This window comes from Callospermophilus lateralis, chromosome 2 (assembly GCF_048772815.1).
Source record: "Callospermophilus lateralis isolate mCalLat2 chromosome 2, mCalLat2.hap1, whole genome shotgun sequence".
Classification (NCBI taxonomy): Eukaryota; Metazoa; Chordata; class Mammalia; order Rodentia; family Sciuridae; genus Callospermophilus; species Callospermophilus lateralis.
The window spans coordinates 67,422,833-67,436,431 of NC_135306.1; the positions used below are offsets into that span (position 1 = coordinate 67,422,833).

The 13,599-nt window shown below is 32.5% G+C and overlaps 1 protein-coding gene across 2 annotated transcripts in view; it reads left to right on the forward strand.

Annotated features, from left to right (window-relative positions):
- Positions 1–932: 932 nt before the first annotated feature.
- LOC143390959 (zinc-regulated GTPase metalloprotein activator 1B) overlaps positions 933–13,599 on the forward strand; it is a 42,463-nt gene continuing 29,796 nt past the window's right edge. For both annotated transcript variants that reach the window (XM_076843448.1, XM_076843449.1), the window contains exons 1-6: positions 933–1,165; positions 4,375–4,461; positions 6,523–6,619; positions 7,704–7,795; positions 11,510–11,569; positions 12,614–12,651. In XM_076843448.1, the coding sequence (XP_076699563.1) occupies positions 1,012–1,165; positions 4,375–4,461; positions 6,523–6,619; positions 7,704–7,795; positions 11,510–11,569; positions 12,614–12,651 (528 nt within the window). In that variant the 5' untranslated portion in view covers positions 933–1,011. The remainder of the gene's footprint in view (positions 1,166–4,374; positions 4,462–6,522; positions 6,620–7,703; positions 7,796–11,509; positions 11,570–12,613; positions 12,652–13,599) is intronic.

Sequence of the window (13,599 nt, forward strand, 5' to 3'; positions counted from 1 at the left end):
AAAAATATGGCTTTTGTATCAGATACATTAACTTGGCTATATAATCTCTCTGCCTTATGTATAAAAGTGGGATAACAACACTACATAGAACTGAATATTGTCAGTACATTAAAATAGGCACAACCTTGTAAGTAACCATGGAAATGCAAATGAAGACTACAATGAAGTATCATTCTGTATTCAATTGACATTCAGTTCAATGAGATCTTTAATACATTGTTGGGGAAATGTATGAATTTGTACAAACATTTTGAAAACATAATGGTGCCTTTTCTTGTAAAATGTAACATCTGTAATAACTAAGATACAGCAATTCTGCTTTTACAAACACATTAAAGGGAAAGTTGAGCACATATACACCAGGAAATATGTTCACGTTTGCCTGAGAGAAAAACCTGAAAGCAATTGATAGAAAATGGATAAATAACCGTACAGTCACACAATAAAATATAACTCAATAGTGGAGTTGAAAATATAGCAAATTCCAGGGCATTATATATTATATGGTAATCTTTTTATAAAATTGAAAAAGAAGTCAAATTAAACGACACATTGTAAAAAGAAAATTAGAAAGACAACTTGGATAAAGCTCAAAAATGTCAAGTTGACAAGGTCTATGTCTGCGGAAACACTTTAGGTCAGGCCACCCACCCCAAGTTCAAACTAGCCTTATCCCTGACAACAGCCGGTAGCACTAAGGCTGCGGACATGCAGAGAGCTTCTGAGGGGCTGCTTCGCGCAGCCTCGCTCCGCGCAGCCTCGCTCAGGTTCAGAGTCCGCCCTGAGGGCGTGTCCTGCTCCCGTGGGGGCGTGTCCAGAACCCCTGGGGGCGTGGCGGGGTGAACAGAGCGTCAGTCATGGCCCAGGTAATGGGCGGGTTTCGAGAAGTTACGTGGCGCGGGATGATGACGCAAGACCCGGGCCTGGTGTGGCGTGCGCTGAGTGCGCGGCTGCGGCTCCGCGTCTGGGTGTCAGCCTTGGAGCTGACCGTGAGGCGTGCGGTAGGCCGGGATGTTCCAGACTGCTGGAGCTCAGGATGAGGAGGAGGAGCACACGGAGGAGGACTGTCCTGAATTGGTTCCCATTGAGACGAAGCAGGGAGAAGAGGAGGAGAAGCCTGGCCCCGGTGCTAAGATCCCAGTCACAATTATCACCGGGTATTTAGGTAACTAAGCATCCCGGTCAGAAAATGCCACGAACTCTGGGATTTTGGGGCCTGCTGGGGCCCCTTCTCCCTAGTCACTGGGGCCGCCTGGCCGACAGGAAGGGTGTTTGAGGTAGGGGCTGGGTCACTTGATCCTTGTAAGGATTGCCTCTCCAAATCTCAAGTGAGATTAAAGTTAGACACTCATTTTGAACCTGGGCTTTGAAGCCTGGACTCACCCCTTAATTATTCTTGTGACCCCTAACAAGTCATCTTACCTCCCACTCATCTATCTCACTCGAAAATGGAAATAATACTGGTCACCTGCCTGAGCTTGTTTTCTCATCTGCAAAACCGGGCAGGAAACACCCACCTTAAAAGCATTTGCCATTAAAGGTTGCCCTGTCTGTACAATGCCCCACACTTACGGGACATTCCTTGGTATATTGCACGTCCCCAGGAGCGAAATTCCTCCAGCCATTATGAAAAAGTACTTATAAACCAAACATTTTTATTGAGGTTTCTTTGCAGAGGACTGGGAGAGAAAGTAAGAATAAAATCTTTGCCCTCCGAGAGTGTTTCTCAAACTTAGAAAGTTCACGATTACACAGGAATCTTGAAACCACAGGTTTGTGAACATGGTACCATTTTCTGAAGGGCAGTTTATGCCCTTATTTTTCGCCGAAACGTTTGAGAATGCTATTTACAAACCCTACAGTTAAATAAGAGGGCTAGAATAAATACATGACTATATTTAAAAGATGAAAACAGTTAAAAGAGGTGAATAAAGTGATACTATTTCCGGGAAATACCAACATTCCTAGATGGTGCTAGAGACTGATGAGGACTTGAGGGCCTTTTACATAAAAATAAGAAATCACTGATGTTTCCTTTTTTTTTTTTTTTTTTTTTTATGGATTGTAAGTTTATTCTCATTTTTTTCAGAACTGATTTTTTAAAAGAATGGATTTTTGGTACTTCCCCACGATTCAAAGGTGATACTACTGAGAAGTTGAACAAATTCCTTATCTACAACACTATACTTAAACTTGCCACCCTCATTTTGCTTATTGGTAAAAATCAATTTCATAGATAGTGTAAAACATACTAATAGTATCAATATAGTTGGTAAAGCATTGGAGATGATGGTCTAAAGTGCCAGAGTGAGAACTAAATGTCAGCATCTTTCTTGTTACTAAATCTAGGATACAATTTGACCCCTTGATCATTTTATTTTTTTGAAACACTGTTCCATCAGTTTCTATTTGATTCTCTTCTCATTTTTCTGTGTATTTCTCTGGCTTTTTAAGCCATCTCTTCCTATTCATTTTTCAGCTTGACTTCCACATAGTTTCAATTTTGATGTCCTGTAGAAATCCCAAAACCTAACATGTTCAGCAATTTACATGTTACTGTCCCCTCAAATGCTTCTATTCCTGTGATTCCGACCACCTGGGATGCTCTAACAGCTTCCTAACTACCATAATCTTGAGGTTCTTTTTTTTTTTCCCCTTTAATATATTCTCTGTAGGTTAGCCCTAATGATCTTTATAAATGTTACTCTGATTTGTTAAACCCTTCAGTGGCTTCTACTTGAGTTAAAGTGCAAACTCCTTAACGTGAATTACAAGGACCTGTATGATTTGGCTTTTGCTACACTATGCAGCCTGCCAAATGGTGGCCCAGCACACTGAACTAATTTTACTTCTTAAAATCACTCAGTATTTTAGTCCCTTGGGATATTTTTCTTACTCCTCTGGCTATACCTGTCTTGGGTTCTGGGTAGCATCTTGATCATCTGTTGAATGTTATCATCCTATGACATAATTGAATTGCCTCTTTATTTATCTAAATTCATCTTTTCCCACCCATAAGCTCCATGTAGGCAATACTACCTTTGCCTTGTACACTTTTCATCAAGACCCAGTATAAATATGGTTCATAGTAGATACTTTTGAAAGAATGGACTATATCTTAAGATCTTTTTCTTCATAATGTGATTAATTCTTAAGCCCTAGTAATTCTTCTATCAGAAGGTTTTTTATATTCACAGCTTATTTCAGCTTTCACTGTCATTGCCCTGTGTGTCACTCATGTTCGGACCTCTCTCTCACACTTACACTGGTTTCCCTAGTTATACTCTAGAAAACTTGAGTATGTATTTCAGTGGACACCTGTAAACTACATGTAGAAGTTTTTAGCAGCACTGTGATAAAATGCTGAAAACAACCCAAATGTCCACCAACAAAAATAGATTATAAAGGATGTATTCATGCAATTGAAATATGTTAGTACACAATTGAAGTTTTCCTTTATTCCTTTATGAACTTTGATATGTTTGGTTCATAATATAAACATTTTTCTTCTACTTGAAATGAACACATACTAGATTTAATACGCCACCTACTGGAGGAACGTAGTGTAGCTTTATGAGTATGTCTTTCTAAATAAGGAATATTCCCATCTTTCGTTGACAGTTCTTACTTCTGTTTCATTTATAGATTGCTTTAAGCATACGAAAAGTAGAAATATAGCCATCCTGAATTTGTGTATGTTTAATCGATAATTATACAAAAAAATAGTTATTTACATGTAAAGTTTAGGGAAGTAAACCAAGTCGTCTTCATTCAGAAATATTGTCATAATATAAAAGGGAATTGCAGATTTTGAATTTTATAAATTATATTTTATTCCTCTGAAATCATTATTTTATTAATTCATTGTTTAATAGAAATTTTAGATTCCCTTGTATAAGTTATGAAGAAGACATATTCGTTTAGTAAAATTAGGTTAAAAAACTGATTTAACTTGTAGTATTAGTAAATATTTGTAAAATATATAAAGAATATTATATTTTTCAAAGATTGCTTTAATCTTTTCCTTTAGAATTTCTTGTACCAGCAGAATACAACAGACAATAGTATGGCAGTATGTGAAAACGTGGATGTGTAACCGATGTGATTCTGCAATCTGTATGGGGGGGGGGGGATGGGAGTTCATAACCCACTTGAATCAAATGTATGAAATATGATATGTCAAGAGCTATGTAATGTTTTGAACAACTAATAAAAAAAGAATACAACAACAACAACAACAAAAAAGAATTTATTGTACCATAGTTAAGTATGAAAAATAGCACACAAATTGTTAAAAAATATCACGACTTTTATTATCCTTTTCGTGCTTTTAAAATTAGTCTTTGAATTTTGCTACTTTAATGTATTTTATAGGTGCTGGAAAGACAACTCTTCTGAACTACATTTTGACAGAACAACATAGTAAAAAAATAGCAGTTATTTTAAATGAATTTGGAGAAGGTAAGTAAATTTCAGTATTATGTCATGCTTCAGTAATTTAGAGGACAGTTTATTCTGCTGGTTAATTGATATTCAGTATTTAAAATGAAAATGGTATGTATTATAATGCACGCATGCTGATAGGGATAGCTTTGAAAAGTTTAGATTAATTTCTGTTAAGCTGTACTTTTATGGATTTGGAATATTAACATCAGATAATTTCTAAAACTTTTATTTTGTGTAACTTTGAAATTCATATCAACAGAATTAAAATACATTTTTATGCAAAATAAATCTAGAGGTAAAAATCTTTTCTCTTTTTAAAAAAATTTATACTACATAAATGCAATATATGTATATTTTAGTCGTAGACACAGTACCTTTATTTTATTTATTTGTCTTTATGTGGTGCTGAGGACTGAACCCAGGGCTTCACATGTGCTAGGCAAGTGCTGAGTTACAACCTCAGTCCCCAGAGGTAAAAATCTTACTATTTGAAAGAAAAGGTTTTTTTTGTTTGTTTTGTTTTTTAAAGGCACTAAGGTGCTTTGGTACTAACTATATTGTGTATTTCTGCTCCTGAATATATTTGAAATTCTTCAGATATTATAAGTTTACCTTGTTAAATGTTTATTATCTGCAAAGCAGTTAAAACTGAGGATTTTAAAATTTAGTTAATATATTGTCTCCATTTTCAGAGTGCTCAAATTGTCTATAAAAATATATGTGCTTAACTTTTTGTCTTTACCATTAAACTGTTGTTAATAAATCTGTTCATCAGTTTTAGATACAAGTATTAACTTTAATGAAATCTAACATTTTAGCCAAAACATAATTTGTGTTAGAAAGTTTGTTAAAGTCTACTCTTTTTCCATTGTATATGAGTAAAAGAGCTAGGTATTATGAACACCATGGGACACCTGGTAGTAAAATGTGATTTCTTATTTCAGTAAACTAAAGAGAAAAGACAAAATAAAAATACTGAGATTTATTTTTCTTTCTTTCTTGTGCAGTACTGGGGATCAAACCCAGGACCTTGCACATATTAGTCAGGCATTCTACCATTGTGCTACACTTCCTACCCATATAAACTTTGAGATTTCTCATACTGGTCCTTTTCTAACTTCTTATTAACTAATTTTCTGTTGTACACTGGTTACATTCATTGTGTTATTTTTCATTGCTTTTCTTCATTTTTGATATTCATTTTCAGAAATTTGTCCTTCATAGCATTCTCAATATTTTTCTTTATGTTTTATGAACATTCCACATAGCTTGAATTTTGTGGCAATCCCTTTAAAAGCTCTTTATCATCATCTACCTCAAATATGAACAAAAATATATATAAATGTAAAACGATGGGTTTCTCTTTTGGAGACAAGGCCATTTGCTTTCCCAGACATTTAAGATTCTTCCTTGGCTTTGGTATATTTCTTTTTTGCAGGAAAAGTAAACATTTAAAATCATTCTTAAATTCTTTCCCACGTAATTTTTACTAGGAAATTTTTGTAAATTTGACAAAAAGTTTATTTTTTAAATGAACACATGATACTCTGATCATAAATTTCTTTAAAATGGACTAGTACTTATACTGGGAATTTGAATTATCTGTCTAAACAAGATAAACAAACAAGATATAGGAAGAATAAAAAAAAAAGTAGTTATACAGGCTTATCAGTTGACAAAAGGGTATACCAAAACCATTATATAAAACATACTAGTCTGCCTAGAAAGTTTTCCATGGACAAGAAAAAAATGCTTCCAAGGCAGCTGCTTTATCAAGAAATAGAAGTGGTCAAGAGGAGGCCTCAAGAGGAAATAGGTATACTCATTGATTTTTGGATTTGCCTCTCTACAGGCTTAAAATCTTCTTAAAGAAAAGCTAAAATAATCTAGAATACTATAATTTAAATATTCAGGCTATATGAACAGAAAGAAAGAATAAAAATTATAAAATGTATTTGTGCTTTGAAATCTGCTCCACATTTAAATATTCTCATCTTTATTTTTGGTCAGCTATTGAACATAATCTAAAGAGATTATGTTGATTATGTTGTAAAATTATCTTGTTAATTTTTCTAGGAAGTGCAGTAGAGAAATCCTTAGCTATCAGCCAAGGTGGAGAGCTGTATGAAGAGTGGCTGGAACTTGGAAACGGTTGCCTCTGCTGTTCAGTGAAGTAAGGAATCTGTTCACTATGTGTTTGTTAGCTTACTAGAAATGTTTACTGATATTTCCATCTTCGATTTTCCTGATTAAATTAACTGAATTTACATACTGTTTGCTTCATTGTATTTTTCGAATAGAAAATAAACTTAGCAGAGTGTATTTTATTAAAATTCTTTTTTTACTATTTTCTTACCTGCTTGAATTCTTTCCTCCTTTTATTGAATTTTATATTAGGTGTTCAAGTTTATTTGACTACTAATTTCTCATGAGTGAAAGTCACATATCATATGTAAAAGATGATTATTTTGAATTTTATATATCATTAATTTCATTTCCAAGTATTTGATCTCTTTAAAACAAAAACAAATTACTATCAAAAAGTAACCTTTCATTAGTTGTTTCCAAGGACATTATTTTGTTCACTAAACTGTGATAAATCCTAGAAGAGTAGCTTGTACATAGTAGCAACTCATATATTTGATAAATTATGGAAACTAACACATGTACTATTGATTTTGTATATTCTAGTGAATTAATTTCTTCTACATAATTTCCTCCCTATATGTTGACTTTAAGTCAAATAAATTAGGAAGCATGAAGTCATAACTGACTTTCTTAAACAACCAGAATGTCATATAGTCAGTATTTTTCTTCACTTTTGTATTATAAGAAAAAAAGGAAATTTGATCTTGTACCCTAATTCAGAATAGAGTTAAATGGTATTTAATGACAGTGTTCCTTTAACTATTAAATTATTGTGGCTAATAAATTTTATCATTATTTTGAATGTTGATTTTTTTCTTTCATAAAACTATAGCATTGACTTTAGTCAAATGAAGTTCTCTCTGCTTTTAATTTTAATGAAGTATTAACATTACATTTTTTTAACCTGTGTGTATATATGCATCTATTTACTTCTCCTCATTGTAAATATTGAATGGACATTTTATTAGAAACTTAGGAGCAAGTTAAATTTTCACATACCTAGAGGTATTTTTGAGTTGTGTTGTTGAATATATTTTAAAATGTTCATGATGAACATTTAAAAATATTCAGGTAATCAACTCTATGTATTACATTTTGCTATTCTCCAGGGATAATGGCCTTAGAGCTATTGAGAATTTGATGCAGAAGAAGGGGAAATTTGATTACATACTGTTAGAGACTACTGGGTTAGCAGATCCTGGTAAGAAATGACATTATTAATAATCAGAATATTGTTCTTTTGACTTTTTAAATAGATATATTGGAGAAATATTTAAAACGAGTATTAACCTGGGGGTGTAACTAAGTGGTAGAGTGCTTGCCTAGCAAAGCCCTGAATTCAGTCCACAGCAGCACACAAACGCACATACACACACAAATTTATCTCCTGATTGACTGTGTTTTATAGTCAGGTAATCTTTTCAAGTTATAAGTGCTGCATTCTTTGAATTATTGCTTATTTCCTTGTTTGAGAATACTTGTCTTTTGTTTCTATACTTAAAGGATTACTTATATTTCTATAGTTATATAAATATTATATTTATATTAAAGGATTCAATTTTGGGTCAAAATTTCTTTCCCTCATGTTTTGCAAGAGTTTTTCTATAGTTTCTTAGTAATTTCTAGATTGGTCAGTTTTCCTTGTTCAGTGATTTGTTTTATTTTTTATTATTATTTTTGGTGGTGCTGAGGATCAAACCCAGGGCCTCATGCATGCTAGACAAACATTCTACCACTGAGTTACATCCCCAGCCCTCTCCTTTTATTTTATCAGGAAGAATTTGTGAGTGTTGTAGTGACTGAGTTTCAATGCTTGTTGTTTCCTTTAATGTTTGAGAATGTTTTTCATTCCTGAAAAACAACTTGGCAGTTATTACCCTTTGAGAACACTTTTGTTAGAACTTTGTGGTCCATAATTTATTATGCTAGAATATTGAGTATTACTGTAAAGTCTGATTTCTGTCCTCTACTCCTCCCCCAATGACTTGCTTTTTCATCCAAAATACCTGAAAATTCTTGTTTTTATTTTTGAAGTTCAGTAATGTAAACTGAGTATTTGAGTACCATTCATAATCATTTTCTTCTGAATTATAATATACCCTTAGTTCTTCACTTAAGGACATTAGCCTTGTTTATTATCATGAATAATAATTTTGTCAGATTATGGGGTACTCTACTTCATGAGGCCAATTTTCTTCATTTTGAGTTTTATTTTGTTCTTTTATCTGTTCTAATTGTTTTGATTCATCTTTTGCATCTGCTTTTGCATTTGTAATCATTTAAAGGCTTTCTTTTTGTTATTAATTCTGTTTCTACCAGTGTCTGTTCTATTCCTTATTTGTTTAAAATGAATTAATTGGTTAAGTAATGGTGTCATATTGACCCCAAGTTTATTTTTTCAGTGTTAACAAACTGTCTTTTCCTGTTATTGTGGCTTTTTAAATTTCAAGCTTGTTTTTATTAACATCGTATTATCAATAATTTTTTTGTCATGAAGAAGTTCTTCATAATTTTCTTTGGTTTCTGGGATTATGGTTTGTTCTAGAATGGGTTCTTTGTCAAATGTATGCCCTATTCATTTCTTCAGTTTTTTTTTTCCTTCTTCCATTCTTTTAATTTTTTGCTTTTCCTGGTTGAATGTGTGTTTGTGCTTGATCTGGGATGCTCTTAGAGCTTTTATCTACTTAGATGTATTCATGATGAATTCCTTTTAATACCTTTTTCATCTTATCCAAACATGTTTCTCTTGAGTCCCATTTTGCAAACTGGATATTGTTGGTGGTGGGGGAGAGGGAAGCAAAGGGAAAACAGATCATGTAAAGAGCCACATGGGGCAATGTTGCTGTTAGGTTCTGCTCTTTTAAAATACCCAATACACCCCTTTGGACCTCAGAACTCATGCTTCCTTTTGCTCTTGGCCCTAGAAAGTGACTTTATCCCCCAAAGGTAGAGATGGCTAGAAACTTTAATGGCTTTTTTTTTTTTTTTTTTAAGTTGCTTTTCCCTATGTTACTTTTTCTTCCCTCCGTTCAACTTGTTGCATTTTGGGTGGTATTTCTGAAAAGTATTAGGATTTTGTAAACTATTTTCTTAAAACCTCTTATTAGGGGTGAAAGTAGACTTTGTTTTCATTTTGACTGTCACTGTTTAAAATTTGTGGTAGGAGGATGTATGTTCTTTTTTTATGTTGGGTTGCTGCTGATAAAATTTTGACTTAAACTTTTTTATTATTTTTATTTTATTAGGTTTTGAAGAAGGGAGATTCTATAATCTATTCAGTTCCTCAGCCTTGGCACAATGACATTTTGCATTGGATAAATACTTTGCGGGTAGGGAGCTGTCTTGGGCATTGTAGGATGTTTACAGTATCCCTGGCTTCCACCTGTTAACTGCCAGTAACATCACCCTAGGAACAACCAAAACTTTCTACCGACATTAGCAAATATTCCCTGGGAAGAAAAAGCACCACTTCATTTACTTATCTTTACTCCTCCTATACACCTACATTCCAGATTCTAAATATTTCTTTTCTAGGCTTGCAAGAATTACATCAAAGGTCAATAATAGATTTAGAATAAAAGCTGTAATGCACTCTTACAGTTCCACTTAATAATAACAAACATTATGGTACAACTTACTAGCTATTTATCTGAATAGAAATCAGTGCATTTTTTAAAATTATAAAATGATGATGTTAAGTGTTTTGCTGAGTGAAAAATTAATACATTTTCTGTGACTTACTATTTAGAATAATCACATGGATTTACTTTTTCTCCCTTATTAATTAAAACCTTGTTTTTAGTCAAGAAAGTAAAGAAAATTCTTATTGGCAATTCAGTTGTTTCCCATCTAGGAGACTGACACTCTCCAGTTCTAAGCTAAATAATTGTCATGGTAAAGTAATTTCCTTGAAAAGGACAGACATTGATTCAGCCCCTGTTACTCACAGATCCTATTTCAGTCAAATTGGAAAACTATTAAGTTTTGGGGAAAAAAATCAATAGGTATCAGGAAACCATTAGATCTTGTGGCCCTTGCTATATCTTGCATGAGTAATCACTGTAAACAGCTGACAGGTATTTCATTGTTGACACAGAGTGATGCTTGGGGGACCACATCTTGTCAGGGTAGGTGGACAGCTTTAGACAGTGGAATGAGTTCAGTTATCCTTGTTTTCCCCTTATGCTCATTCTTTTAGACAGCACTGTCACTAACTGGACCTGTGATGCTTTGAAAAATCAAATACTTTCCTTGCTGTCAGTTTCCTTTTTCTTGTGTTGTGGCATAGTAATCAGGGTGTGTGGTTTGGTACTGAACCGGTTTCTGTCAAAAACAAGTTTTAATTTCTTATTCAGAAATAATTTTTCCTGAAACCCAAGTTTTGTGCTAGTGCTAAATAAGTAGTGTGAGGATTAATTAATAATACCAGAAAGTTTATAATTTTACTTCTTGTTCTTTTTCTCCTATAAAAATTACAATGTAATTTTTTTGACAAGTGATTTTGAATTATTTACATCTCATTTACTTTTTCCTTAGAGAGATGATTCATTATTTGTGAACCATATAATTTTCATATTCAGGAGATGAGAAAATGAAAATAAGCCCTATGTGCACATAGCCATAGTGTTGAAGTTGTTTAATAATATCTGCTCATAACTTATTTTGGCATAGGTAGAAGCTTACTGTTTGATTTGTGTGTAGTAAAAGTTGGTCTTTTTTTTTTTTGAGGAAATGGGAGAGATTATAGAAATGAATAGAAGTAGTAAAATTAATTCCCAAAGAAAATGAGAAACCCAGATTTAATTTACATGTGTGTTTTTCTGCTAATTTCATTGTGGCAAATTAAAATGTATATAAAATCATGTTTTGTGCTTCAAAAAATTTTTTTATTTGATGAATATTATATATTTTTCAGGTGCTGTGGCTTCTATGTTTTGGGTTGATGCTGAATTAGGGAGTGATATTTATCTTGATGGTAAGTTAAAAAACAGTTTTCTTTACTGTTAAGTTTAATGTTTTTTTATAATTTAATCCATGGCATTATCATTCTTTTCAAACTGCTTGGTTTATGATGAAGTATATTTTTGTTCACGTAAACTCTACAGACCCAGATGGTGTTAGAACTAAATTACCAAATCTTAATCTCAATTCTGAATTTAGCACTTGCACTAAGCCTTTTCTACTAAAATGCTATGTATATTTCCTATGTCTTCTGTGTTTGATTTGTTCACTTAACATAATGTCAGAGGTTTTTATTTTAATCAACCAGACAATGTAAGAATCACATTTCTGCCTTCATTTTCCCTTGAACATAAAAATTCAGCACATACATACCCTTACTTTATTTACATTAACACTTTTATCAGTCTTACCTATAAATTTATAAACTTTGTGTAACTTTCAAAGTTAAGCAACTGTATTTCCTTCCTCCCTTCTTCCCTCCACCCTCCCTTCCTCCCTTTTTCTTTTTTTCCATTCCTCCCTCCCTCACCTTTATAGACTAAAGGGTGAAATTTAAGTCTTTGAAGCTGGGCTTAATTGGGCTCTAATATATATGGCATGTAGCTGGTTAAATTCCATAGACATCATTAAACTCATGCTGCTATTATCCTTTGAAAAAATTTAATATATATTCAGAGATTTCTAAACTAATTGATCATTTGGGAACTTAGGTACTTGTTATATATATATATATAACATTTTTGTGAGCTAGATTTGGTAAGAGATTAGGAGTAAAATATTTTACAATGCCCCAAATCTTTACATAATAATTTAAATGTTTAAAATATTTTTATAGTCTCTTAAAACAGTGCTTAGCACTCTATATATATTTGAAATGCATTTACTTATTCCTGGGATTGAATTAGATTGCAGCACTGGTAAGAAAAAAAATTATTTGTTTTATTGAAGAGCATTCTTGAACTGAGATTAATTTTAATTGTCCTTCTCAAGTGTAATTATACAATATTAATAAACATCTTTTTAATAAAGGATGATTAAAATGTTTATTCTTTTGTAGGTATCATAACTGTTGTAGATTCAAAATATGGATTAAAAGTAAGTTGAAGATTATAGGTTGCTAATAGTTTGCAGAGAGCTAGGAATATAAGAGTTGATTGTATTATTTTTTCTGTTTGTATTTGTTTGAAACCTTTCTTAACAAAAATGTTTTTCAAAAGTTATCCTGAATAGTAGGTGCAATTTGTGTGTTATTAAATTATTTTGTGTTTTTAAGTTAGGAATTTCTTTTCGTCTAGTTTAATATTGTCACAAAATTTGGGATTATTATATTTTGTAATAAGGATATGGTATGAGGATAAAGTTTGGGTATGTGTAACTCCTCACTAGAATTCAACCCCAGTATTGAAAAGTATTCCTGTTTGATAGAACAAATTGAACATGGTAAAAGCATAGGAGATCTTATTTTTTGTTATAAATGCTATCAAACACAAGCTGGAAATGAGATTTTAAAAAATATTTCTTTGCCTCATTTTGAAGAAATCAGAATTTGTGCATGGGATTAGTGAGGAGAAATCTTAAATCAAAAGATATCCTGCTGTGAATTTTTTTTTTTCTGTGAATGTTTTTGTTAACTACTAAGATCATCAACTACATTTAATTGGCCTCAATTTATAAAATGTACTTAGTGAAATCTTTTAAAACATATGGATAAATAAAATAAAATAGTGTTTTCTGACTTCCCAAGTGAAACATCACTAAAGGCCTCTGAGCATGAAATTATCCTCTGTCCTTAGCATCTCTTTCCTCAGCACCTCTGTCCCAGCACCTCAATCTGGGGTCCAAAATAATAATCTTTTGTAAGTTTAAACCCAGTGTTTAAAAGTCTGTATTAATTTTGTATTCTACCCTACGATATATCTAAACTTACTAATATTTAAAGTTTGTTTTCAAAATTTCCAATGACATTATGCTCTAAGAAGGTATGTTAGGCTTGTCAAATGGCCACTGATACTCCTTTTCTGGTCATTTACTTCCTCCTGGGAT